General features: G+C 53.5%; 3 protein-coding genes across 10 annotated transcripts in view; all 3 read left to right on the forward strand.

The window, feature by feature from the left end:
• COL7A1 (collagen type VII alpha 1 chain) overlaps positions 1-1,690 on the forward strand; it is a 32,104-nt gene extending 30,414 nt beyond the window's left edge. The window contains exons 115-119 of the mRNA XM_025374181.1: positions 96-128; positions 267-353; positions 562-654; positions 786-983; positions 1,343-1,690. Coding sequence (XP_025229966.1) covers positions 96-128; positions 267-353; positions 562-654; positions 786-983; positions 1,343-1,359 — 428 coding nt within the window. The 3' untranslated portion in view covers positions 1,360-1,690. The remainder of the gene's footprint in view (positions 1-95; positions 129-266; positions 354-561; positions 655-785; positions 984-1,342) is intronic.
• Positions 1,691-2,006: 316 nt separating this feature from the next.
• Positions 2,007-4,000, forward strand: UCN2 (urocortin 2). The gene is made up of 2 exons (XM_025374209.1): positions 2,007-2,071; positions 2,615-4,000. The coding sequence occupies exon 2, from the start codon at positions 2,627-2,629 to the stop codon at positions 2,969-2,971; it is 345 nt and encodes a 114-aa protein (XP_025229994.1). The 5' UTR covers positions 2,007-2,071; positions 2,615-2,626; the 3' UTR covers positions 2,972-4,000.
• A 102-nt stretch (positions 4,001-4,102) lies between these two features.
• The window catches only part of PFKFB4 (6-phosphofructo-2-kinase/fructose-2,6-biphosphatase 4), a 43,227-nt gene continuing 20,129 nt past the window's right edge, over positions 4,103-27,200 (forward strand). For 3 of the 8 annotated variants that reach the window (XM_025377089.1, XM_025377096.1, XM_025377090.1), the window contains exons 1-4: positions 9,061-9,303; positions 15,676-15,792; positions 15,950-16,046; positions 23,820-23,886. In XM_025377089.1, coding sequence (XP_025232874.1) covers positions 9,207-9,303; positions 15,676-15,792; positions 15,950-16,046; positions 23,820-23,886 — 378 coding nt within the window. In that variant the 5' untranslated portion in view covers positions 9,061-9,206. Of the gene's footprint in view, positions 4,570-9,060; positions 9,304-9,751; positions 9,900-14,250; positions 14,255-15,675; positions 15,793-15,949; positions 16,047-17,299; positions 17,428-23,819; positions 23,887-27,200 lie in introns of those variants that run through there. The other 5 variants (XM_025377097.1, XM_025377094.1, XM_025377095.1 and 2 more) reach the window with 5 other exon arrangements.

A 27,200-nucleotide genomic window follows, 5' to 3' on the forward strand; every position in this document is an offset into this window, starting at 1 on the left:
ATCTCTACCCCTCTGCGTGTGTGTCTCTGTTTGTCTCTCCATCTTCCCATCCTTCTCTCTGTCATTTTCTCTCTATCCCTCTCTGCCCCCTCTAGCCTGCCAGGGCCAGTTCATCGCATCCGGATCACGTGAGTAGTTTTCTACTCGCAGAACTTTCTTCACCCCAGGCCCTGCCTTGCCTATCACCTGGGTCCTTTCAGCGGGGTTGGCTGGGATGGCTGCCCATGGTGACCTCAGGGCCCTGAGGCCCCTGCTCTTGGCTCCAGGACCCCTCCCTAGTTATGCTGCAGACACTGCTGGCTCCCAGCTCCATGCTGTGCCTGTGCTCCGCGTCTCTCATGCAGAGGAGGAAGGTGAGGACAGCTGAACCCGTGGGGCAGCTATGGGTGGGGCCCAGACATGCACATGGGTGTCCATGCATGCAGGGCACATGCCAAGCACATAGGGTCTGCATGCAGGGCACACGCATGGGCACTGTGTGCACACAATGGAGATCAGTGCTGCCCACCTTGCCCCGGGGCCAGCAGCCACTGTTCCCAGCACACCCTGCCCTACCTGCAGAGCGGGTGCCCCCTGAGGATGATGAGTACTCCGAATACTCCGAGTATTCCGTGGAGGAGTACCAGGACCCTGAAGCCCCTTGGGATAGCGATGGTGAGAATGGGGGGCTGCGCCCAACGGGGCTTGGGGAGGGGCAGGCAGAGCTAACCCTTGCTGACCTTCCCCTGACCTTTTAACCCTCTCTGATTCCCACAACACCTATTGACTTGACCCCATTGGCCCAGACCCCTGTTCCCTGCCGCTGGATGAGGGCTCCTGTACTGCCTACACCCTGCGCTGGTACCATCGGGCTGTACCAGGCAGCACAGAGGCCTGTCACCCTTTTGTCTATGGCGGCTGTGGAGGGAATGCCAACCGTTTTGGGACCCGTGAGGCCTGTGAGCGCCGCTGCCCACCCCGAGTGGCCCAGAGCCAGGGGATAGGTATGGGCTGAGCCCCCACAGTGGGGGGACTGGGCACTGAACCTGCCTGGATCAGGGTCTGGGGGAGGAGTCCTTGGGCCAGGGTCCCAGGTCAGGGTCCTGGAGGAGACGCTCCTTCACACTAGGGGACCTGGGGCAGACACCCAGACCAAAGAGCTAAATATTGAGCACCAGCTGTGGAGCCCCCAGTAGGGTCCCCTTCCATGTTCCCTTCTTTAAAGACCTAAGTATGGACCCTTCTGAGGTCAGAGCCCCCACTTCCTGTTGTAGCCTCAACTCCCTCCCCATGGGTGCCTCTGCCTGAGCTTCTCCGGGTAAGGTCAGATGGCTGATGACCGTTTCCAACCTGTCCTCACCAGGTGCTACCCAGGACTGAGGCCCAGATGATGAGCTGAGATTCAGCATCCCCTAGAGGAGTCAGGGTCTCAGCAGAACCCGCTGTCCCTCCCCTTGGTGCTAGAGGCTTGTGTGCACGTGAGCGTGCGTGTGCATGTCTGTTATTTCAGTGACTTGGTCCCGTGGGTCTGGCCTTCCCCCCTGTGGACAAACCCCCATTGTGGCTCCTGCCACCCTGGCAGATGACTCACTGTGGGGGGTGGCTGTGGGCAGTGAGCGGATGTGACTGGCGTCTGACCCGCCCCTTGACCCAAGCCTGTGATGACATGGTGCTGATTCTGGGGGGCATTAAAGCTGCTGTTTTAAAAGGCTCCTGTTGTGACTGTTTGGGAAGATGGAGGTGTCAAGGGGGAAGGTTTTCCCTGGGGGGTTGGTATTATTCTGCATGGGTACACAGTCCCTCTGCCCAGTCCTGGTCACTGTCTTGTGATTCTCAGTCTCTAACTTGTCCCCAGAAAGGAGTAGATAGGGTGGGAGCTAAGGACATGTCTCCACTGCCCCCTGGGAGGGATGAGTCATAGCTGGGGGGCTGCCTCATGCCAGGAAGCATGTCCCAGCTCCCACCCCAGGGGGCTGAGGGAGATAAATGGGCCCTGAAGCGGGGTAGAGGGTCAGACCACAGGACAGCATTGCCTGGCCCCAGCCCCAGGCAGCCACGGCAGCCTGACTTACCCCAGAAGAAGCTGGTGGCGGTAGGACTGGGTTGGGTCGGGATGGGAAGGATCTTGGGGGTTGAGTGGATCTGGGGTTTGGCTTTATGGAGGGCTTGGACCCAGAGGGCTCTGGGATCTCTAGCTGCTTTTCTGCCTCTGAGACCCCATTCCTGCCCTTCTCTTTCCTGGATCAGCTGCAAGCTCTCCTGCTGAGAACTGCCTGCCCTCCTGTGGACTCTGTGTTTCTCTCTGTCTGAATCTTTCTTTCCATCGTGCTCCCTGTCTCTGGGATGGTTTCTGTCTTTTTCTTCCAGTCTCCATTTTGCTCTGCCTCCATCTCCTTCATCTCCCCCTCTTGCTGTCTCTCTGTCTCTGAATTTCTTTGTCTCTTTTTTTCTGTCTTGCTTTCTGTCTCTCCTCTTGTTTCCCCTTCTCTGTCTCCGGCCTGGCCTCTCTAACCCCTTTCTCGGTGTCTTCCTCTCTCTCCATCCCCCTCTCTGTCGCTCTGCCCTTGCCATCTGTCTCTGTCCATGGACCCCTGTTGACCAGGGCCCCTGCCCTGAGCCCATTTTCTCCTTGCAGCCTGACCTCACGATGACCAGGTGTGCTCTGCTGGTGCTGATGGTCCTGATGTTTGGCAGAGTCCTGGTTGTCCCAGTGACCCCTATCCCAACCTTCCAGCTCCGCCCTCAGAATTCTCCCCAGACCACTCCCGGACCTGCACCTGCGGCCTCAGAGAGCCCCTCAGCTGCTCCCACATGGCCCTGGGCTGCCCAGAGCCACCGCAGCCCCACCCGCCACTCTGGCTCGCGCATTGTCCTATCGCTGGATGTCTCCATCGGCCTCTTGCAGATCTTACTGGAGCAAGCCCGGGCCAGGGCTGCCAGGGAGCAGGCCACCACCAACGCCCGCATCCTGGCCCATGTCGGCCGCCGCTGAGCCTGAGGGAGAGGGTCACAGTGATAGGGCTGCCCTGGATGGGAAGACCTGGAGGTTAGCCACACAGCTGGACAGATGCTGCCACATCTGGGCATAGAGTGTCTGGACACTGCCACATGAAGCCACTGTCATGCAGGTCATATCACATCTGAGTGCCCCACAGAGTCACAGTGTGTCTGGACAGCTTGGATATTGGACATTGCTAAGCTGGGTCACTGCCACATGGAGTCTTGCCATGCCTGTGTGCCCCACAGACCTAATATATGTCCGGACAGCTTGGATGCTACCACGTAAGGTCACTGCTGTGGCGAGTCTTGCTATGTCTGGGTGCCCCATAGTCACAGAGCACTTGGACACTGCCACATGCAGTCATCATCATGTTACTTTCAGGAGCCTCAACACGAGAGCTCAACACTGCCTCTGAGACCAGTCCCTCTGAGGCCCATAGGTCTGTCCTCCCACAGGCCACCACACAGGGAGATGCTGGCTGAGGGTCACTTGCTTGCTCTGTGCCCCATGAGGCAGCACCTGCCCCAGATGGACGGGGCTGTGAGGGGTATCTCCAGGCACAAAGCCCGAACACAGGAAGCCTATGACCATGGCAGCCTTGCCTTATGGGCGCATGTGTGCGTGTGTGGCTGGTCCTCTGACAGCTATGAGTGTGTGTGAGCAGGGTAAAGGTACGTGAGGGGTCTGAGAGGAGTGGGTGCTTGTCCCCCAAACCTGCATGAAGCAAGCACAACTCCTAGCCAGGCACTGTCCTCCCCATGTACCCCTGCATCCCCAGCCTCAACCCAGGGACACGCATGGCTCACAGGAGACAGGGCTCAGGCTGCTGGAGCTCTGACCAAACTCTGCCCCACTTAATGCACAGATTGCCCTGGGCAAAGGTGTTCACCTTTCCAAGCCTTGATTTCCTTATCTGTAAAGCAGAGCGACACCAGCAAGCCTGTGAGCATTGTGTATGTAGCAGACACGGAGGTCCTGCAGCAGAAGGTGCTCAATAAATGCAAAGCAATTGAAGGATGGGATGTGCAAGAATCCCAGTCATGTGCACCCAGGCTGTGACACATGAGGGGTGAGTCACAACTGGCTTCTCTGCCTTCCTCCCTAGCTCCCCCCTTAACTGACCTGGTCCCTTGGCTTGGAAGGATTAGGTTTTGCCTGATTTCACAGCCCAACTCCATTGTTGGGCCAGAGACGGAACTGACTTTCTGGGCACCGTGGATGGGCTTGCCTGCAGAGGGGACAGGCACTCTGGGCTGTGCAGACAACTCTAGGTGGACATGAAGGCAGACGCGGGGTGGCATGGGCAGCTCTGGCGGGAGAGGGAGGCCATATTAACCGAGCGTGGCCGGCTGACTGGAGTGGGGGCACTGGCGCTGCCCTCGCAGTTGTAAGCAGCCCTGTAGGGGCGGGCCTAGGGCGGGCTGGGGAGGCGGGGCTGCAGGAACCACACTCTTCAGAGTGCTGGGCGGGGTGACCCCACTCTGGAGCTGCAGGGGGCAGTGGCCCTGGCCAGTTTGGTTGCAGGATGGACAGATGCTCGTTAGGAGGCAGCTCCCTGACGGACCTGGGGCCAGAGGGCGGCAGGCGGGGTAGGCACGGGACAGCGTGGGGAGGGTGGGGGGTTAGGGAAAGACCTGGATGAAGTCAGAGTTGTGCTGGAGGGATGCGAGAATGCTGGGGGGTCTCTCCTGGTTTAGGGGTGCTCTGAGGGGCATTCATCCGTCAGTGGCCTGAAGGAGGGGGAAGATTGTCGCCTTGCAAGGGAGAGGGGGCTGGGCCAATGGGGAACTATAAATAGTGTCTTCCTCAAGCCCAGGGGGAGGGACTGCCAGCTGGAGCTGCCCAGGCCCTCCTGCTCTGCTCTTTGCTGGCCTCCAAGGGATCATGTTTGTCCAGGTCTCCTCTTAGGGGTCACACCACTTTGGGGAAGTCTAGAGGCTCATTTAGGAAGGGTTTCACATGATATGGCTTTAGCCCTTAAACCAGCACTTCTAGGGTGTCTGCTGTGTGCCCTGTGCCAGTCCTGAGCTTCTCTGAACACCTGCTATGTACACAGTTTGGTCATGAACCTCTCTGAACTCTTTCTGTGTGCCCTTGCTGGTCCTGAATCCCTAAGCACCTACTGTACGCCCTGTGGCAGGCTGGAAGAAGGAAGTGCAGATCAGGGTTCCCAGGCTGCTTGGTGACATGGCTCTATACCCCGAAGTCAAAACCTCACACTCCTTGTGAGCCCTGGGCCCAGGGAAACACAGGGGACAATCCTTTGCTGGAAATGGCCAGAGGAAGCTGGAATTCCTGGAAACTCCTGAACCTCCCAGTGGACAGCAGGGGTGGGGGTGGAGAGATATATATGGGAAGGGAGGCAGCAGAGAGCAGCAGGCCCTACTGCAGCCTGCCTGTCTCTGCACATGCCTGGGTACAGGGCTTGTGAGTGTGTGTGCATCTGTGTGTGCATGTGCAGCTGTGCCAGTGTCTCTGTGCATCAGTGTGACGGCCTGTGTGGCACGCACTGACACCCCTGGGTCTTTATGCTGCAAAGGGTGGTTTGTGGGCCAAATGTGGTAGCTCACGGCTATAAACCCAGGGCTTTGGGAGGTTGAGATGGGAGGATCGCCTGAGGCCAGGAGTTCAAGGCTGCAGTGAGCCATGATTGCACCACTGTGCTCCAGGCTGGGTGACAAGTGCGAGACTCTGTCTCAAAAAAAAAAAGAAAATTTTGTGTGTGTGTGTGTGTGTGTGTATATCTGCGTGTGTGTGTGGTGGGATGGTTTGGCAGTTCTGTCATGACTGGCCAGTAGATACAGGGACTGGGAAGAGTGAACTTTGAGGACTGGCCACCACATGGCTTCTAGGCTGGGACACTGGGAGGAAGTCTATTGTCAGTTCAGAGGGCACCCTGGGAGCCAACCAGGGTCAGGCCAGCCAGGTTCATGGTGGGCAGAGGCTGAGCAGAACATATTCACACATGTGTGTACAGACATCCCAGCGTACTTCTCACACCTGGGACAGGACAGCTGGCTCGCTTTGGGATATGCTGAGGAGGAAAAAGCCATGAGGGCCAGGGATTCTACCAGGCATCCGCTGATGCTGAGAGAGCAGACGCCGGGACAGCATCTCCATGGAGAGGACATGGGGGAGTGGGAGCACACGTGTGGAGGTGGACTGTGCAATTCCAGTGGAGTGTGGGAGGCAAGGTCCGGAAGGCTGGGAATTGAACTGAGTCCATGCGCACTGTGGACTCACTCTGTGATCTTGGGTCCTTCTCCCTCTTCCCGACCCTCAGGTTCCCACCTGACAAACAGGGCCATGGGAGGGGAGATGGAGAATATCCTCAGAGCAGATGTGGACCCGTGGCCTTGGGGAGGAACCCCAGGCATCTCCTGATGTTGAACTGTGACCTTCCAGCTGGACATAGGGACTTGAAGGAGGGTGCCTGGGTCAGCCACAGGTAGACTTTCTGGGGAAGAGAGGGAGGTGCAGAGCTGCTGCATTTCCTGGGAACCAGGCTCATCCTGTCTGGGTGTGAGGATGCCTTCCCAGAGATAGCCGTGGCCCCCTGCCCAGGCCGGCTGTCCTCTACCCCCAGCCCTTGATTAGTGTGCCAGGAGGTCTGGGAAGAGAAGAATGGACAGGCCGGAGGAGGTGCTGGGTGTCTGTAGATGTCAGAGGAGATAGGTTTTGCAATGAGTGCTGTGGGTTAGACAGGGTGTGGGTGTGTGGTAATGAGGTCTCAGAGGCCACAGTGGCACCACGATGGCCTTGGCAGTGGCCAGAAGAAAAGAGGGTTGACTGTGTCACAAACAGAATGAGTGGCTTTGGAGAAGTAGGGAGCAGGTCACAAGGGGCACCCAGTTCATCAGGAGCCGCCCATGGATGTGCTCAGATCTGCTGGGACTGGGGTGGAGGAATGAGTGGGTGGATACTGCAAAAGGAGGATGAGGAAGGAAGAAGTCGTTGACCCTGCCTGGGGCAGGGTGTTCCCAGGGCAAGCAGCTAGAGCTGGTTTGGGGGAGGGTCCAGATGGGCTTCCAGAATGTGGACCTTCGGAATCTTCATTTTCTATGAAGTGGGCAAGACATCTGTGTCAGTCATCTTAAGGGTCCTTGCCAAGCTTTAAAGAGCTGGGTGGACTTGGACTGATCCAAGGCAGGGCTGTGGCAGGGATGGCATGGGAAGGGGTGTTACACCTATAGCCCACGAGGCCAGTCTTGTTGCCAGTCCCATGCCCTCAACACCTGGCTCCTGGCTGGGTACACACTGGGCAGAGAGAACTTGAGGATGCAGGGCACCGGACAGGGGTGTTGTGGATGACATCGCTAGAGGGCAGTGTGGCTCAGGTCGAAGCCGTGTTGGTGGGGGCTGGGGCAGAGAGTGTACAAAGCTTGGAGAGGCGGGGCTGGGGATCCTGAGGAGGCGGGAGCCTGAAAGAGTCCGGTGGGGGCCAAACAAGAGAGTGAGCCAGCGGTTTACGAACTTCTGGATCTCTCCCCTGTTCCTTGTCCCCAGTGCATTTTCAAAGACAAGAGGGAGATACAAATATAGTAAAAGGCAACCTTAACGTAGTTTAAAATGAATTTCTTAGAGATTGACATATTTAATTCATACTATAATACTGTAAGATTGACGATGTGCACATCCCATTTTCCTGATGAAGAGAAAATGTTATTAACATATTATTTTCTTTTTTTTTTTTTTTTTTTTTTGAGACGGAGTCTTGCTCTGTCGCCCAGGCTGGAGTGCAGTGGCCGGATCTCAGCTCACTGCAAGCTCTGCCTCCCGGGTTTACGCCATTCTCCTGCCTCGGCCTCCCGAGTAGCTGGGACTACAGGCGCCCGCCACCTCGCCCGGCTAGTTTTTTTGTATTTTTTAGTAGAGACGGGGTTTCACCGTGTTCGCCAGGATGGTCTCGATCTCCTGACCTCGTGATCCGCCCGCCTCGGCCTCCCAAAGTGCTGGGATTACAGGCTTGAGCCACCGCGCCCGGCCTTAACATATTATTTTCAAAAAATATGTAAAAATTTAGTTGGAAAAAAACCCAAAATACTAAAAAACAAACAAAAAAAGTTAATTGGAAAAACTGAAATTCTGGAAAGACAAGATACTGCCGGGCTTAGTGAGTATCCAAAGTACTTGGTTACTAAGTCCCACGCACGGCCGGGCGCGGTGGCTCACGCCTGTAATCCCAGTACTTTGGGAAGCTGAGGAGGGCAGATCACCAGAGGTCAGGAGTTCAAGACCAGCCTGGCCAAAGTGGTGAAACCCCGTCTCTACTAAAAATACAAAAATTAGCAGGGCGTGGTGGTAGGCGCTTGTAACCTCAGCTACTTGGGAAGCTGAGGCAGGAGAATCCCTTGAACCCGGGAGGCGGAGTTTGCAGTGAGCCGAGATAGCGCCATTGCACTCCAGCCTGGGCAACAGGAGCGAAACCCCGTCAAAAAAAAAAAAAAAAAAAAAAAAAAAGGTCCCACGCATTTGCTCCCAGCAGCCAAAGCAAAGAGAAAGAGGAACAATATTGAAATGCGTTTTGCGTCTCTATCCATGATATAAAGGAGCTTTTCCAGCGTGGTTGAGCGCACTCCTATGGACGGTGGAGAGTCCCGGGGCTCGGAGCAGTCAAGGGGGACCCCGAGCAGGGGCAGGAGGGCGAAGCGGAGTTGACGGCTGGCACAACAGGCCTAGTGGCCCCTGTCGGCTCTGACCAACCTGGCCATGCGGGTCACGTAGGCCTCGTCCCACTGCATGAAAACCCCTCCCTCCTGGGGGCCCCGGGCTCCCTGGCAAGGAGGGAGCAGAATTCACGCGTGCCACTGCTCAGGTATGCAGAGCCGGGGCGGGGCCCGTAGGTGGGGCCTATGCAAATCAGCGCGGGCAGATTGGGAGCGCTGAGTTTGCGCATCCGGGGCGGGCCTACATAATCCGGGTCTTGAACTGGGGCGGGGCCAGCACGATCCGGAGTTGAGCATGCGCATTCTCGATCCTGGCCTGAAGAACTGGGCCCGCTTGTTCCAAAACGGGCGGGTACGTGAGTTGGGCATGCGTGGTCGGAGGCCGGGCCCTCTCAGCTGGGGCGGAGCCTACTCACTCTGGGGCGGGGCCTGCGGGAAGATAGACATGGGCTGTCGCGGCTTGAGGAGGGGCGTGGCCCAAGGGGCGGGACCTCGGGTGGCCCGAGGTGGCCCGGCTGCTGGGTTGGAAGCGGCATAATCCGACTCATCCCGGCCCCGGGATGGCGTCCCCACGGGAATTGACCCAGAACCCCCTGAAGAAGATCTGGATGCCATACAGCAATGGGCGGCCCGCTTTGCACGCTTGCCAGCGCGGTGGTGAGGCGGGGTCCTCCGGGAGGGGATGGGAGGTGCACCGGGATGGGTGGGTAGGGCGGCCTGGGCGAGGGTCTCGCATGGAGAAGGGGCTGTAGACAGGTGGGGAACCGGGGACAGGTGAGGCTGCCGTGACTTGGGGAGGCTGCTGGGGACAGGTGAGGCGGTCGTGACAGTGGTGGGCCAGAGACAGGTGTGGCATAGCAAGGGTCGGGGACAGGTATGTGGGGGCATATCGGCTTGGCGGTGACTAGGTCTGGCTACCATCACCTTGGGGAGGGAGCTGGCCCCCTCGCTTCCCGCCCCAATCCCCATCGCCCCCAGCCTGGGGAGGACCCTGTGGGCACCCCAGGCCCTTCCCTCTCTCCTGGCGAAGGAGTGTGGGCCGGATTGTTGGACTGGAACTGAGCTGTGTGGCCCTAGGTGAATTACTTGACCTCTCTGAGCCCAGAACTTTCAAAGGTGGGCTAGTTTTCCAACAGGAGGAAGGGTGCCTCTTGGCCTTAAAGCTGAGCTTGGGTAGGAACTTCAGCGCAGATGTGCTCAGGATAGAGACAGAAAAGTATGCCATGTGGGCCTGTGTCTGTGTCCCTGGACATGTAAGTATCCACCTGGGGTCATGGGTGTACAGTAAAACTGGAGGGTGAAACAGCTAGGAGAATGCTGAAATTCATGGAATTGTTCAGGGGCTCACCTCTCCTAGGGTCCCAGGTGTTTAAACTGCTTCCTTGAGTTTCTGCCTGTCCTTAAATGAGCTGGCAGTTTTGTTTTTTTTTTTTTCGCTCAATGGCCCAAGCTGGAGCAAGTGCAGTGGCTCGATCATAGTTCACTGCAGTCACAACCTACTGGGCTCAAGCAGTCCTCCCACCTCAACCTCCCGATTAGCTGGGACTACAGGTGCGCCACCACACCCAACTTTTTTTTTTTTTTTTTTTTTTTTTTTGTAGAAACAGGGTCTTGCTATATTGTCTGGGCTGGTCTCCAACTCATAGCTTCAAGTGGATCCTCTGGCCTCTGCCTTGCAAAGTGTTGGGATTACAGGCATGGGTCCTGGCCTGCAACTTTTTTATTACCAGGAAAAAGAAAGATTTGTTTTAGGAGTAACTGAAACATTGTAATGAATTTGCAACTTGTCCAGGACCTCAGAGAACATCTAGTTTAACTCACAGTGAAATGGAGATCAGGAGATTGTGTGACATGCCTGGATCTCCCTGTGATCCTGCCTCTGCTTATGTATGATAAGCAAGGGGAGAGTTCTTTGAGCTCATCCTGCTGCAGCAGCCTGGGGCCACGGCTTTGATCATGATATGAATCCCGGGGGAAGGGTGTGTGTATTTCTGGCCCCACTGTGAGTCCTGGTAGGGGAAGGCCATGTTTCTGACCAGACCAAGTCGTGGTAACTCATGGCTCTGATTGTGATGTAGGTCCTGGTGTCTGTGGCTGTCTACAATGCACATTCAGTCCTGATGGCGATGGCCAGCCCTCCTTTGACACTCTTCTGGAGGCATGGAGGCAGAGCCAGTCTGTGTTATTAGTGTTACGTGGTCCTGACTTAGAGGGGTGGCTGCTATTACTACACAGAGGAAAGGAGTGAGGACCTGGCCTTTTTTTTTTTTTTTTTGAGGTGGAGTTTCACTCTTGTTGCCCAGGTTGTAGTGCAGTGGTCCTGTCTCAGCTCACTGGCAACCTCTGCCTCCTGGGTTCAAGCAATTCTCCTGCCTCAGCCTCCAAGTTGCTGGGATTACAGGCATGCACCACCACGCCCGGCTAATTTTGTATTTTTAGTAGAGATGGAGTTTCACCATGTTGGCCAGGCTGGTCTTGAATTCCTTACCTCTAATGATCTGCCCCCCCTCGGCCTCCCAAAGTGTTGGGATTACAGGCACAAGCTGCCGTGCCCAGCCAAGTCTGTGAGCCTTTAAGGAGTAGGTCCTCAATAAGTGGAGGCAGAGTATTCTGTCATCACTACCATTCTTTGTTTGCTTCTCACTACGTCTGAGTCAGGGATTGATGCATCAGCTCCAAGCCAACCCCCTTTACAGGTGAGAGGAAGCTGAGGCCCAATGGGTAGGTCTCATAGCTCCTGAGGCAGGGCCTCTGTTTCTCCAAGCTCTAAGTGGGGGACTGAAATGTGGCTCTGGCCTGAGCTGAGGGGCTCATGCCATCACGGTGTCTCAGGGTGTTGGGGTAGACTGGGTTCTAGGTCCACACTTTTTCCTGGAGGAGGAAGTAGCACCTGAGAGGCCAAAGATGAGACCTGCAGGTTGTGTGGGGACTTGGGCCTCAGCCAAGGTCCCAGGGTTCACGGCAGGGAGTGGGCAAGCAGTGAATGAATGAAACCTGCCCATGCAGCACCTCCAGCTCCCAGTGCCTGCATTTGGGCAACATTTTACCCTTTGCACGGTAGACTTGTAGGTTGAGTGACTGCAAGGACAGTCCGAACCCGGAGGGCGTGGGTGGGGCTGGAAGCGGATTTGGTCCCAGGGCTTTGTGGGAGGAGGAACTAGGACCCACTGCTGGTCTGTGCTTTGTACTGGGTTTTCTCTGGAGTCTAGTCCCCAGCTCCTCAGGGCACTAGGGGCTAGTGGACTGAGGGATGTACTGCACCTCCTCCACTCCCACAGACACACCCCTACTTGATAAAACCTAAAGCCACACCTGAGGGCTGGGAGGCTTTTACCTTTCCCATCATTGGCCTCTGAGCTCAGACCTGGAGAAACTCTGGGGGCAGGTGGGTCAAGAGCCAACTCAGGAAGGACTGCAGAAAGGACGGTGTTTGATGGCTTTTCTCAGCTGAAAGGTGGCAAGACTATTCCTGGGTAAGGACACGACTGGTGTGTGCACAGGGCAACAGGAGAGATGACTTTCTGTCCCCTCTGAACAGGGCCTCCATGGCACATTGCTTTATTTTAAAGAGCTCTTCCTTCCCCAGCCTGGCCTAAGGAGGTGAGAGCAGCTGCAGTTCAGGAGTCAATTCTGGCACCCCCTCCAGGGACTTGTGGCTGCTCCTTGGGTGGAAGTGCCGGAACATAAACACTGCCCCTTGCCAGGCATGTCTCAGGCCACTTGGCTCCTAGAGCTCGTGGGGCCTGCAACAAATTTACAGGAAAGGAACCCGTGAGGGAAGTTGGGCTGACATGTCTTCACATTTCCTTCCGCACATGCTCAATGTTATAAACAGTGTGTTCTTTTTGTTTGGAGACAGTCTCACTTTGTACCCCCAGGCTGGAGTGCAGTGGCACTATTTTGGCTCACTGTAACCTCTGCCTCCTGTGTTAAAGCAATTCTCCTGTCTCAGCCTCCTGAGTAGCTGGGATTACTGGCGTGTACCACCACACCCGGCTAATTTTTGTATTTTTAGTAGAGACAGGGTTTTGCCATATTGGCCAGGCTGGTCTCGAACTCCTGACCTCAGGTGATCCGCCTGCCTCAGCCTCCCAAATTGCTGGGATTACAGGCATGGGCCATCACGCCCAGCTATAAACAGTGTGTTCTGCTGTCCTGTTTGCTCAGTGTCACGGTGCTGTGGGCTCACAGCCGCAGGTGCAGCTGCACACCCAGCCCGCTTAGTTCACGCGCTCTGTTTCAAGGGATGCAATGTGTTCCCTCCTTGTTGTGCCTCAGTTGGCAATTTCTCATGGCTGGAATTCCCCAGTGTTTTGCTATGGTAAGCGGAGCTGTTGTGATACACTTGAACTTTGGTTTTCTTTTGGGTCATTTCCTTGGGAGCTTATCTTGGGGAGCAGAGGAGATAGGTAATTTATTGCCTTGTTTTGCACCCAGGCCTGATTTGCTGCCCTGCCTGCGCACCTTGTGCTGCGCATGTGGGTGGGAGGGGGGAAGGGAAATGTCACCAAATGCCAAGGGAGGAGGCTGGAGCTGTCTCTGGGAAAATAGGAGATGTGGAGAGGGGGTGCAGATCCCCAGTCCTGAGGTTGTGGGAGCCCCTGAAGGAGCGGTTGGGAGGTGGCCCCGTCAGCGGGAGCAGGGTGGATGCAGGATTTCCTCCTGCTTAGCAGCTGTCACACTACCCTCGGTTGCTTGAGAGCCCGGCCACCTGGCCAGGAGCTATGCAAACAATGCAGACCTCAGCTGTCCACCGGCCCTGAGGAGGCAAGGCCTTGCCTGACTTGTTTTCCTCTCACCTTAGCCAATGCTGAGATTTCTCTGCAAGTTTCTTCACTCTCACTCAGTCAGCCTGTTTCATGGGATCTCCTCCTTCCTGCCCCTGAGGCTCACTGTTTGGGTCACCTTTAAACAAGGGGCATGCACAGGAGTGATGGAGCCCCCACTGGCCAGCAAGGCCCTTTGTTTCTCTGCAGGGCCTGCCTGGGGCCAGGCCACCGCCTCCACGCCCTGAGTCCCAAGGGCAGTCGGTGCTGAGGTATACCTATGGCTTTAGCTCAGTATCTGCCAGGATAGGACAGAGGGCACAGCTTCCCAGAAGTGCCCAGGCTCTTCCATGGGGAGGGATGATTGCCCCGTTTTACAGCTGGGGACGCCGAGGCTCAGAGTTCCCAATGAGTGTCAGACTCGAGATGGCAACCCAGGCCTGACTCCTGAAACCCCGCGGAAGTGCTCCTGGGGCCTCTGTGCTCTGAGGGAGACAACTTGTTGGTGGGGACAGTCTGTCTAGGCAACCAGGTGAAGGCACTTACAGAACCAAGTGGGCAGAAGAGGGGCAGTGACAGGTCCCCACATCTGTCCATCTGCCTGTCTGCTATGGTTTTACCTGACCCAGGTCCTAAGGATGAGGAAAAGGAAGCTTCCTGAGGTTTCTGACGTGAGACCGCATTTGATGGCACTGGAAACTGAGCTGGAGGCTGGGCTCATGCCTGTAATCCTAGCACTTTGGGAGGACAAGGCGGGCAGATCACCTGAGGTCAGGAATTCAAGACCAGTCTGACCAACATAATGAAATCCTGTGTCTACTGAAAATACAAAAATTAGCCAGGTGTGCACCTGTAATCCCAGCTACTTTAGAGGCTGAGGCACAAGAATCGCTTGAACCTGGGAGGCAGAGGTTGCAGTGAGCTGGGCGCCACTGCACTCCAGCACTCCAGCCTGGGCAAGGGCGACAGAGCGAGACTCTGTCTCAAAAAAAAAAAAGAAGGCCGGGGATGATGGCTCACACCTGTAATCCCAGCACTTTGGGAGGCCCAGGCGGGTGGATCACCTGAGGTCAGGAGTTTGAGATCAGCCTGACCAACATGGTAAAACCCTGTCTCTACTAAAAATGCAAAAATTAGCCAGGGGTGGTGGTGGGTGTCTGTAATCCCAGCCACTTGGGAGGCTGAGGCAGGAGAATCTCTTGAACCTGGGAGGTGGAGGTTGCAGTGAGCCAAGATCGCACCACTGCCCTCCAGCCTGGGAGACAGAGCGAGACTCCGTCCCAAAAAAAAAGGAAAACTGAGCTGGGTGCCACGAGATGGAGCGGGCAGTTCTGCTGCCTTGGCATCTGTTCTAGCTAGCTGGGGATATAGGGGCTGCATTCAGACCCTTCATTCCTTTAGCCTGGCATCTTCTCTGGCTGGCACACTGACCTGTGGCACATGGATGGTGGTGGGTGGGCTATCAGAGGGACTGTTCTTATGGGCATCAGTCTGGGTCTCTGGTCTCAACCCCTTGTCCTTACCCTGAGAGACTTCTAGATGCCTCCCTCCCTGATCCTGCCCACAGTTCCCGAGCACCAGCGCTGTGCCAGGCCCCAGGACCCTGAAGGGCTCAGATACCACAGGGCTTCTTCTGCTGTAAGTGATCAGTCTAGAGAGAAGAGTGTCATTAGTGAGGTGACCAGGATTGAGGGTGAGGGTGTTCCTGGTGACCATGGAGATGCCTTGGGGAAAGGACTTGTTGAGGAAGTGACTTTTGAGCTGGGCTTTGTGTGATGAAAAGAAGTTCACCACGGGGAGGGCACGCAGTGGGGCTGTGTGTTCTGGGAGCACTGAGTGATGGCTGGGGTGGGAGAGATGTAAAAATGTTAGGGTATGGATTCCTGGATGACAGAGGCAGGATGTTGATTACCCTGCTGGGTTTTGGTCCTGTCCTTCATGATGTGGGGACCCTCCTAGCTGTGTTTAGCCAGTGGCAAGGTCAGTTGACTTTATACCTAGTGGTGCACATCAGGATGAAAAGGGCTGGAGAGATCCCACTGTGTGTGCCAGAGCCCAGGCGGGCCTGGGGAAGGGGGACATGCCAATGGTGGCTTGAAACCGGCATCTGGGGCCACTCCAGGAACTGTGTGATGCTAGGAAGCCAAGAAGATACATCTAGTGCCATTCCCATGCCCTGAGGCTGAGAGAACACAGGCCAAGAGGGAGGGGTTTGCTGGGAGGGTCCCGGCCCTCGTCTGACACTGTGCTGCTTGCCTTTTAGTGTGCATGACCAACTGCCCAACGCTCATTGTCATGGTGGGCCTGCCCGCCAGGGGCAAGACCTACATCTCCAAGAAGCTCACTCGATACCTGAACTGGATTGGTGTGCCTACTCGGGGTGAGGCTTGGCCCCAGCTATCCGAGGGGAGCTTTGTGGGGCATGGCGAAGAGAAGAGAGAAGGCCTATCCTCTATTCTTTGGCCTGGGGGTGGATCAAGGTCAGGGTTGGTAGGGGTTGCTGTTGCTGTGAAAGCTGAGTCTCTCCTTTCCGCCAGAGTTCAATGTTGGCCAGTATCGCCGGAACATGGTCAAGACCTACAAATCTTTTGAATTTTTTCTCCCCGACAATGAAGAGGGCCTGAAAATCAGGAAGTAAGTATATGTGTTGGGTGTTGGGGGAGAGGTTGCTGGGGGACCCAGTGTGGAGATAGCTAACACATTACTGACCATTTACTGAGAAGCCCCTGGAGTGGAGCTGCTGGTGAATGACTGAGCTGCTCCTGAGCCCTGGCCTTGCCCGGCCCTGACGGCTGTATGACAGGGCCGTGTGACAAGGCTGGTCTCTGGATCTCTCAGGATGTGGTGGGGGTGGGAGGTGATGGGTTTGGGGATGAGAAGAGAGGGTGTGTTGTGTGGCCTCCTGGTGGCTGGGCCATTCCTGCCCTGGGGTTAAGGAGTCCTTGGGAAGGACAGCCTGTGGGAGGGGAGGACAGAGCTTCAGGGAGGTGAGAGGGGCTCAGCCCACACAGGTCATAGGAGCTGCTGCCTGGAGGTCATCCTCGCTCACCCCAGCGCCCCCGTGGGGATGCCTGCTGCTGGGTAAGAGAACCTGAGTGAGTACAGGCATACAGGCCTTAGGGATGGAGCTGGGGGTGGGGGACTTCCTCCCTTGCCCCAGGATAAGCTCTCTCCTGTGTATTTGGAGCATGTTTGCCCTGTGCTTGCTATGTTCTTGGTGTGTGATTGCTGGTGTGATTGACTTTGCATTGACATCTCCTAGGTGCTGCTGGGTGAGTCGTTCACACTTCTGCTGTTATTCCTGAGATAGAAATGTGTATATGCTACCCCCACCCCGAACAACTTTCAGACTTGAACTGAGTCCTTTCTTCAGGGAACTGAGTACCAGCTGGTGGTCTGAGCAGCCATGCTGTGCTTTTCTCGGGAGGTGTTAGCTGGGGGCTTGAGAAGCACCTTATCAACTTAGGGTGACAGAGACTTGCTCTTGGCCCAGCCATCAGGATAGGGCAGTGAGCAGAGGTTGACCCAGCGCTAGTGACTTCCCCAAATTAAGCCCAGCCCCAGGCCAGAGGCTACCAGGCTGCCACTGGGGTCCACACTAGGCTACCTGTTCTTTCTCTGGCCACCAGGGGGCAGGAACTCCCTGCTGTGGGTCTTGGACCTTCAGACCAGAGACTGCCTTTGTTCTTGTCTCGGTGTGGCCTGGCAAGGCTGTGGCACCAAGAAGGGAAGGGGAGCCTGACATTCAGGTTTCTGTGGCTAAATTGTGGATAAAAATCAAGGCTGGACCCTCTGGTTATATTGAGTCAGATAAAAAGTAGGGGACTAATGTCTGAACCTACCATGTGCTGGGTTCTTGATGCCTGTTGTCACCCCCCCTTTTACAGATGAGGAAACTGAGGCTCGGACAGGCCAGGAGTCTCACACAAAATAGCAAGTTTACGTCAGCACCCAGACTTGAATCTAAGCCCATCTACTGCTAAAAAGTGTCCATCATTCCAATATTCCTCAATAGGTAGGTCAAGGAACATATAAAATGCAAATTTTATTTATTTTTTAAATTATTATTATTTTTTTCATGATGGAGTCTCACTCTGTTGCCCAGGCTGGAGTGCAGTGGTGCAATCTCAGCTCTCTGCAACCTCCTGGGTTCAAGCAATTCTCCTGCCTCAGCCTCCCAAGTAGCTGGTACTACAGGTACATGCCACCATGCCTGGCTAATTTTTTTGTATTTTTTTTTGTTTGTTTTTTTTTTTTTTTTTTGAGACGGAGTCTCGCTCTGTCGCCCAGGCTGGAGTGCAGTGGCCGGATCTCAGCTCACTGCAAGCTCCGCCTCCTGGGTTCACGCCATTCTCCCGCCTCAGCCTCCCAAGTAGCTGGGACCACAGGCGCCCGCCACGTCGCCCGGCTAATTTTTTGTATTTTTTAGTAGAGACGGGGTTTCACCGTGTTAGCCAGCATGGTCTCGATCTCCTGACCTCGTGATCCGCCCGTCTCGGCCTCCCAAACTGCTGGGATTACAGGCTTGAGCCACCGCGCCCGGCCCTATTTTTTTGTATTTTTAATAGAGACAGAGTTTCACCTTGTTGGTCAGGCTGGTCTTGAACTCCTGACCTCAAATGATCCTTCCACCTTGGCCTCCCAAAGGCCTCCCAAAGTGCTGGGATTATACGCGTGAGCCACCGTGCCTGGCCTATTTTATTTTATTTTTTAATACCCCCACCAGATGCAAATTTTAAACAACCCAAGCTGTGGATGCTGATAGCCTAGCCTGTCTCATCTTCCCAGCAGCTTCTGTGGTGGGTGGTGCCTCACTTTTCCAGATGCTGAGACCAAGGCCAGAAAGTGAGGAGGGTGCCTTGGGTCACTCAGAGTTTGAATTTGAAGTCTGTCCTGTCTGAATCCATAGTGTTAGTGGGGAGAGTCTGCCAGCCGTTCCACTCTGGCTGTCCCCCTAAGGTAGGGATATTTCGGATTAATTCAAATGAAGAGACCTAGACTCAAGAGAGGTTGGGAAGCTAGTCCAGCGTCACCCTGCGACAGAAGCTGGGGACAGGCTCATTGCTGCCTTTCTGCAGGCACACCCTGTGGCTGCCCTAGAAACCCTCTCTCCTGTATCCGAATGCTGGCTCTGGCTGGGCCACAGGGCCATTTCCTATTAATCAGCCCAAAATTTCCCAATTAGCAAAATAAAAGAACCGGAGTTTTTAAAGTGGAAAACCTGGGAAGAGACAGCTGTGTTTCCCAGAGGCCCAGTTACTCACACAATGTTGAAGTCCTTCTCTGACACTGGACACAGCAGAAGATCTAGAAAAGTGCATGCAAGGCCGGGTGCAGTGATTCACGCCTGTAATCCTAGCACTTTGGGAGGCTGAGGTGGGTGGATCACTTGAGACCAGGAGTTTGAGACCAGCCTGACCAACATGGCAAAACCGCATCTCTACTAAAATCACAAAAATTAGCCACATGTGGTGGTACACACCTGTAATCCCAGCTACATCAGGAGGCTGAGGCATGAGAATTGCTTGAATCTGAGAGGTGGAGGTTGCAATGAGCCAAGATCGCGTCTCTGTGCTCCGGCCTGGGTGATTGATAGAGCAAGACTGTGTCTCAAAAAAAAAAAAGTATGCAAGGGCATGAGTACACATATTCTAAACAGGCACACTCATACTCCTGCACACAGTCGTATACCACACACAAGCCCCCATGCACACACACATGTGGGCACGTGCACACATGTGCATACCTCATAGGCACACATCTGGACATGCATATACCATATGTACAGGGTATATACACATGCACACCCCCTGTGTACACAGTCACATTATACATGAGGGTATATATACATGTGTGGGCACCTACACATATAAATACTTGGGCTCACGTGAGCCACACATGATTCAAGGGCCATTACACACATGCAGGCGCACATGTTCTCACCCTGTATATACATACACACCTGAGCAGGCTCATACATGATGTGTTGGCATTCCCCAAGACTGCCCTCAGGTTCAGTGATTTGCTAGGGTGACTCCCAGGACTGGGCATATAGCTGGACTCATAGCTAAGACTTAGTATGGCAAAATGACACAAAGCAAAATCAGAAAGAGAAAAGGGGCCTGGGGTGAAGTCCAGAGGAAACCAGGAGTGAGCATCAAGATTCTGTCCCCATGGAGTCACACAGGATGCACTTAATTCCTCCTGCATTGAACTGTGACAACACCTGTGAAATGTTGTCTGCCAGGGAATTTCATCAGAGACTCAATGACCAAGGTTTTTATTGGAGGCTGGTCACATAAGCACCCTGTGCCTAGCATGTACCAAAATTCCAGACTCCAGAAGGAAAGCAGGTATCCAACATAAACCATGTTGTTTGTATAAACAGTCTATGCACAGTGAGCTCCTCTTATAATTCAGGGAAAGGTTTTGTTTTTTTTTTTTTTTGAGACGGAGTCTTGCTCTGTCACCCAAGCTGGAGTGCAGTGGCGCGATCTCGGCTCACTGCAAGCTCCGCCTCCCAGGTTCATGCCATTCTCCTGCCTCAGCCTCCCAAGTAGCTGGGACTACAGGCACCCGCCACCACGCCCAGCTAATTTTGTTTTGTATTTTTAGTAGAGATGGGGTTTCACAGTGTTAGCCAGGATGGCCTCGATCTCCTGACCTCGTGATCCACCTGCCTCAGCCTCCCAAAGTGCTGGGATTACAGGCATGAGCCACTGCGCCTGGCCAATTCAGGGGAAGTTTTATATCACTAGAGGGAACCATTTACCATCAATTTCCCCGATCCTGGCCAACGGCCAACCTCACAAGCAGGCCTTTTGAAGGGGACCATTCTCACACCTGCTGTGTTAACTCTTCCACACACATGCAGTCACCCACTACACATGAAGGTGGTGCACATACATGCATACCTCAGAGGCATGTGTGTGGGCACATACACACTTGTGCTCACCTGTATGCACATGTGGATCTGTGCACACGTACACACCAAGCATGATCACATTTGTGCTCAGTCACATAGCACATGAAGAGATGTATACACACACACCACGTGTACACACATGGGCACCCCCACATGCATACTCTGTATATGCTTGGACACACACACACACACACAAACTTATACACATGGGTGCATGCACACACATCCTATGTGCACAAATGCGGGCACACTCATTCACACCTGTGCCCATTTAGTCACACACTGCACACAGGGATAGTGCATGCTTATGTGTATATGCATCTGTGCTCACACATGGGCCCAAGGAATGCTCACACAGGTACACTCACAGATTTACATGTACATATTTGGGCACAACACACTCATACATATCCACCCACACATGTGGATTCATGCACATATGCATCTCTTCACCCTATTCGCACTGTCACACACACACGTACACACACGCACACACAGGCTCCCAGGCTCTTCCCTCAGCATCTCCACCGGGGCCCTGAGGTGTCTTCTGCATGGTGGTGTCATGGCCAGAGCAGCCCACAAAAGAGATCTTAGCCCAGAACATGGGGCTCTAAGTGCAGGTGGTGAGAAATGTCCCCACAAATGCCAGTTACCCGGACTCTCAGAATTCAGATGTTTTTGGCATGAGGAAGAAAGCACCTTGAGGCTCTAACTGAAAGAACCGTTGGGGCAAAGAAATGGTTACAAGGGCTGGACGTAGTAGCTCACGTGTGTAATCCCAATATTTTGGGAGGCTGTGGCAGGAGGATCACTGGAAGCCAGGAGTTAAAGACCAGCCTGGGGAGCATAGTGAGACCCCGTCTCTTAAAAAAAAAAAGAAAGAAAGAAAGAAAGAAAAGAAAGGTCACAAGGAGCCATAAGAGGAGAGCTTCTTTCAGTGCCCTGGACTCAGCTCTACCACTGATTTCTCTGTGGTTTCCAGATCAGCTTCTGCCTCTGTATTTCAGGCATATCGTCCTGATGAGAGCTCTTTGACTTTGACACGCTGGGAGTTTAAACACAAAATCCAAAGATCAACAAAGTCAGGAGGGCTGGGCACTGTGGCTCATGCTTGTAATGCCAGGACTTGGGAGGCTGAGGAGGGTGGATCACTTGAGGTCAGGAGTTTAAGACCCACATGGCGAACATGGTGAAATCCCATCTCTACTAAAAATACAAAAAATTAGCTGGGTGTGGTGGCACATGCCTGTAATCCCAGCTACTCAGGAGGCTGAGGCAGGATAATTGCTTGAACCCAGGAGGTGGAGGTTGTAGTGAGCTGAGATCATGCCGCTGTACTCCAGTCTGGGCAACGAAGTGAGACTCTGTCTCAAAAAAACAAAAATCAAAACCAAAAAACACAAGGCTAGGAGATCTAGCTTTACCCTTACATAGAAGAAGGAAAGAAAATAGATCAAGGCTGGGCGCGGTGGCTCAAGCCTGTAATCCCAGCACTTTGGGAGGCCGAGATGGGCGGATCACGAGGTCAGGAGATCGAGACCATCCTGGCTAACACGGTGAAACCCTGTCTCTACTAAAAAATACAAAAAACTAGCCGGGCGCGGTGGCGGGCGCCTGTAATCCCAACTACTTGGGAGGCTGAGGCAGGAGAATGGCGTGAACCCAGGAGGCGGAGCTTGCAGTGAGCTGAGATCCGGCCACTGCACTCCAGCCTGGGCAGCAGAGCGAGACTCCGTCTCAAAAAAAAAAAAAAAAAAAGAAAGAAAATAGATCAAAAGGTAATTTAGCTGTCTCCAGACCTCATAGGAGAAATTGATACGATAAGAACAGGCCGGGCGCAGTGGCTCACGCCTGTAATCCCAGGGCTTTGGGAGGCTAAGGCAGGTGGATCACGAGGTCAGGAGATCAAGACCATCCTGGCTAACACAGTGAAACCTCGTCTCTACTAAAAATACAAAAAATTAGCCGGGCGTGGTGGCGGGCGCTTGTAGTCCTAGCTACTCGGGAGGCTGAGGCAGGAGAATGGTGTGAACCCGGGAGGTGGAGCTTGCAGTGAGCCGAGATCGCGCCACTGCACTCCAGACTGGGAGAGAGAGTGAGACTCCGTCTCAAAAAGAAAAGATGAGAACAATCCTGGCTGGGCGCAGTGGCTCGCGCCTGTAATCCCAGCACTTTGGGAGACCAAAGTGGGCAGATCAGTTGAAGTCAGGAGTTTGAGACCAGCCTGGCTAACATGACGAAACCCTATCTCTACTGAAAATACAGCAGTTAGCCAGATGTGATGGCAAGCACCCATAATCCCTGGTACTTGGATGGCTGAGGCACAAGAATTGCTTGAACCTGGGAGGCGGAGGTTACAGTGAGCTGAGATTGTACCACTGCACTCCAACCTGGGCAACAGAGAGTAATACTCTGTCTAAAAAAAAAAAAAAAAAAAATCCTTATGTGTCAATCCATTTTGCAGCAATAAATGAAAAAGCTGAGAACTTATAAAGATTGTGTAAACCTGGGCAACATAGCAAGACCCCATCTCTAAAATAAATTTAAAGATTAGCCAGGTGTGGTGGCATACCCCTGTAGTTTCAGCTACGCTGGAGGCTGAGGCAGGAAGACTGCTTGAGCCCAGGAGTTTGGGTTGCAGTGAGACATGATCCCACTACTGCACTCCAGCCTAGGTGGCAGGGCGAGACCTTATCTCAAAAAAAAAAAGATCTGAAAACTGTATAGTCAGTGTTCGGTCACAGGTGGGGGATTCCCATTCTGGAGGGTATGCATATGATAGAAGCAGAGATGCAGAACCCTCCCCCAGAAGGGGTGGTTTGGGGAATTCTCTTTCAGGAAAGAAAGTTGAGCATTAAGCCTAACACTGCCTGAGGGCCAGCACTAGCGTTCCTCCCATCCCCACCACCAACTCCTGACATGCACACAAGAAAACGGCTGCTTTTAAAAATGCTTATTTTGAAATACAAAAATTAGCTGGGTGTGGTGGTGCATGCCTGTAATCCCAGCTACTCAGTAGACTGAGGCACAAAAAGGGCTTGAAACTGGGCAGAAGTTGCACTGAGCCAAGATCGCGCCACTGCCCTCCAGCCTGGGTGACAGAGCGAGACTCAGTCTCAAAAAAAAAAAAAAGGAGGCCTATTTTGATAATCAGGGAAAATATATCACAATTAGAAATCATGAATATGGCACAATGACAACATGGATTTGCACACAATGAGAAGATGAGGGAAAATACAGAAACGTAGTGCTTAAAAAATGTTGCTAATGGCCAAGAATATATAGCCTTCCACCTCACAGGAGCAGAGTTAGCCAAACACTGAACATTATGGGGAGGAAAGACAAGAGAAATTTTGAAAAGAGAGCAAGAGATCTTGGGACTGTTCCTTCTCCTGTCATGTCTCCTCCTGTCGTGTGTCCCTGGCCACCCTCCTGCAGCCAGGGTCGGGTGCTGGGCTGACCCTGTGTTTTCTCTCCTGAAGGCAGTGTGCCCTGGCAGCTCTCCGTGACGTCCGGCGATTCCTTAGTGAGGAGGGGGGACATGTGGCGGTGAGTGTGACACCCTGGTGACAGCTGGGAGTGACACATGGGAGCCCACCCACATCTGTGCCTTTGCTCATCAGGCATCTGGAGGGGAAGGCAGGGTGTGTGTGCCCCAGATGCCCTGGGTGCCAGCCCTTGGGAGGAAGTCTACAACAGCTATGCAGGAGGAAGCGAGAGACTGGATGTGGGCCAGGAGTTTCCCTCTGGGCATGTGGTGGCCGCACTTGACCCTGCAGGACTTCCCTCTGGATACTTGTATTGTTGGCCACCCCAGAAGTTACAGGCATCAGGTTGCCTAAGTCTTTAGTAAATGTGATTTTTCCTGGTGTGGAGAGAGTCCTGCCCAGCATTACTGGTTGTTGCAGGAACCCACCAAATCCTGAGTTAAGGGGATTCCACCTGTGTGTTGGCCCCCCTAGTCAGATGGAAGGGCGGAACAGGGTTGAGCTGGGGTGTCTGTGGGAAAGGGCTCTACCCCAACCTTATATAGTCAAACACAGGGTCTGTTCTTTCCCTTCCTTTTCCTTCTTGGAGTCATGCCTTCCGGAGTTCTCTGTCCCCAGCTACAATCTGTGCCTGTAGCACAGACATTGCCCTTCTCTCTCCTGGGTTGAATGTTCTGCCTATGGATCCCACATCATCTTCTCCTAGACTTACTGATTTGTTTCGTTGAAGCACATTCACCAGTAACTTCCTGAGAAAGGTGCTTGGGGAAGTAAATTGTGTGAGACCTTGCATGTCTGAAGTGTCTTTTTTTAATCCTCACATTTGATGGTTGGGTATAGAATTCTAGGTGGAAAGTGCTTTTCCCTTAGAACTTCTACAACATCACTCTGATGTCTTACGGCTTCTAGTGTGGCTGTGGAGAAGTCTCACGTCATTCTGATTTGCTGATCTTCCTAAAAGCTTCATCTCTGAGAGGGAGCTGAGAATTTCTCATGCCCCTTCCTCTTGGGAGGCCTTTAGGGTCTTCAGGGTGATGTGGTTTGTGGTGGGTCTTCTCTTCTCCACCACACATGGTCCTAGGGGGCCCCTTTTCATCATAACACTCTTGTTGTCCAGGTTATGGAAATTGTCATGTATTATTTCTGTGACAAATCACCTCTGCCTCTTTCTGGCAACTCACTCCATCCCTACTCTCATTTTCTGAGCTGCTTTTTCTAGAACTGGTGGCTGCATGCTAGCTTGATTCTTTTTTTTTTTTTTTTTTTGAGAAGGAGTCTCGCTCTGTCGCCCAGGCTGGGGTGCAGTGGCTGGATCTCAGCTCACTGCAAGCTCCGCCTCCCGGGTTTACGCCATTCTCCTGCCTCAGCCTCCGAGTAGCTGGGACTACAGGCATGTGCCACCATGCTTGGCTAATTTTGTATTTTTCATAGAGACAGGGTTTCACCTTGTTGCCCAGGCTGGTCTCAAGTTCCTGGTCTCAAGCAATTTGCCTGCCCCAGCCTCTGAAAGTGCTGGGATTATAGGCATGAGCCACTGCACCTGGCCCAAATTCCTTTTTTTTGTTTGTTTGTTTGATTTACTTTCTGTTTTTCTTGTTAAAGGTTTTGCTGGAGTGTCCAGTGAGCCCTGGCTGGATGCCCTTTTTAAAAAAATGATGCTGGGCTGACATGGTAGCTCGTGCCTGTAATGGCAGCACTTCGGGAGGCCAAGGCAGGAGGATTGCTTGAGCCCAAGAGTTTGAGACCAGCCTGGGCAACATAGCGAGACTCTGTGTCTACAGAAAATTTTTTAAATTAGCCAGCTGTGGGCCAGGCACGGAGGCTCACGCCTGTAATCCCAGCACTTTGGGAGGCCGAGGCAGGCAGATTATGAGGTCAGAAGATTGAGACTATCCTGGCTAACACAGTGAAACTTCGTCTCTACTAAAAAAATACAAAAAATTATCCAGGCATGGTGGCGGGTGCCTGTAGTCCCAGCTACTCAGTAGGCTGAGGCAGGAGAATGGCGTGAACCTGGGAGGCGGAGCTTGCAGTGAGCTGAAATCATGCCACTGCACTTCAGCCTGGGTAACAGAGCAAGACTCCATCTCAAAAAAAAAAAAAAAAAAAATTAGCCAGGTGTGGCTGGGTGCAGTGGCTCACTCCTGTAATCCCAGCACTTTGGGAGGCCAAGGTGGGCAGATCATGAGGTCAGGAGTTCCAGACCAGCCTGGCCAACATGGTGAAACCTCATCTCTACTAAAAATACAAAAATTAACCAGGTGTGGTAGCACATGCCTGTAGTCCCAGCTACTCAGGAGGCTGAGGCAGGAGAATTGCTTGAACCAGGGAGGTGGAGCAATTCTCCACCTCCACCTCCAAATTCTTGCAGTAAGCCGAGATCACGCCACTGCACTCCAGCCTGGACGACAGAGCAAGACTCTGTCTCAAAAAAAAAAAAAAAAAAAAAAAAAATTAGCCAGGTATGGTGATACATGCCTGTAATCCCAGCTACTTGGGAAGCTGAGGTGAAAGAATCACTTAAGCCCAGGAGGTTGAGGCTGCAGTGAGCTATGATTGCTCCACTATATTCCAGCCTGGGCAACAAAGGGAGACCCTGTCTCAAAAAAAAAATTTTTTTAACAAAAACAAAAAAATTATGCTGTAACCCAGGTGTGGTGGTGCACAGTTGTAGTCCCAGCTACTCAGGAGGCTAAGTTTAGGGGATCTCTTGAGCCCAGAGGCTTGAGGCTGCAGTGCATATAATCTTGCCTGTGAATAGCCATTGCACTCCAGCCCAGGCAACACAACGAGACTCCATCTCTGAAAAGAAAACAAAAACTTAAAAAATAAAAAAATGGTGCTGTTAAAAAAACGGCTTAGACATGCTGGTGGGTGGGCCGCATCAAAGGATGCTTCTCAAAGAGCTCCAGATGGGTCAGTGCCCAGCTGGATGGGGTTGGGAAGGGGGCCTGGGCCTCCAGCTCTTCTTTATCAGCCAGCCAGTCTTCCCATTTCCTCCCCACCTTTGTCCCTTTTCCTAGCAATGCCAGCACACCCTCCTGAGTTCTCTGGTCCTGCGCAGGTGGTGTGAACTGGTTGGCGAGCACCTGTGTTTGGTTTCCTCCATGACTTTGAGTCCGTCACCATGGATCTATCTGACAGAATGTTGTAGATGCCTCCATCTCCTGTCCTCTCTTTTTCTCTTTATCTTTCCGTTCCCATTTTACTGGGGTGTCAAGATGGAGTAGAAATAAAAGTAGGTTCAGTTCACCAGGTTTAACTGGTTTCACTGAAATTCCTGTTGGTCAAACACAATCTGAGTGCCCATTGTGTGCAGAGCAGCACTGAGTAGGTTCTTCTGTGCTAAGGGTCTGCTCCCCTGCTGGGAGCATA

This window comes from Theropithecus gelada, chromosome 2 (assembly GCF_003255815.1).
Source record: "Theropithecus gelada isolate Dixy chromosome 2, Tgel_1.0, whole genome shotgun sequence".
Lineage (NCBI taxonomy): Eukaryota > Metazoa > Chordata > Mammalia > Primates > Cercopithecidae > Theropithecus > Theropithecus gelada.

Excerpts from the sequence above, each read along its gene's own strand:
- UCN2 (XM_025374209.1), top strand. The coding sequence starts at position 2,627 with ATGACCAGGTGTGCTCTGCTGGTGCTGATGGTCCTGATGTTTGGCAGA.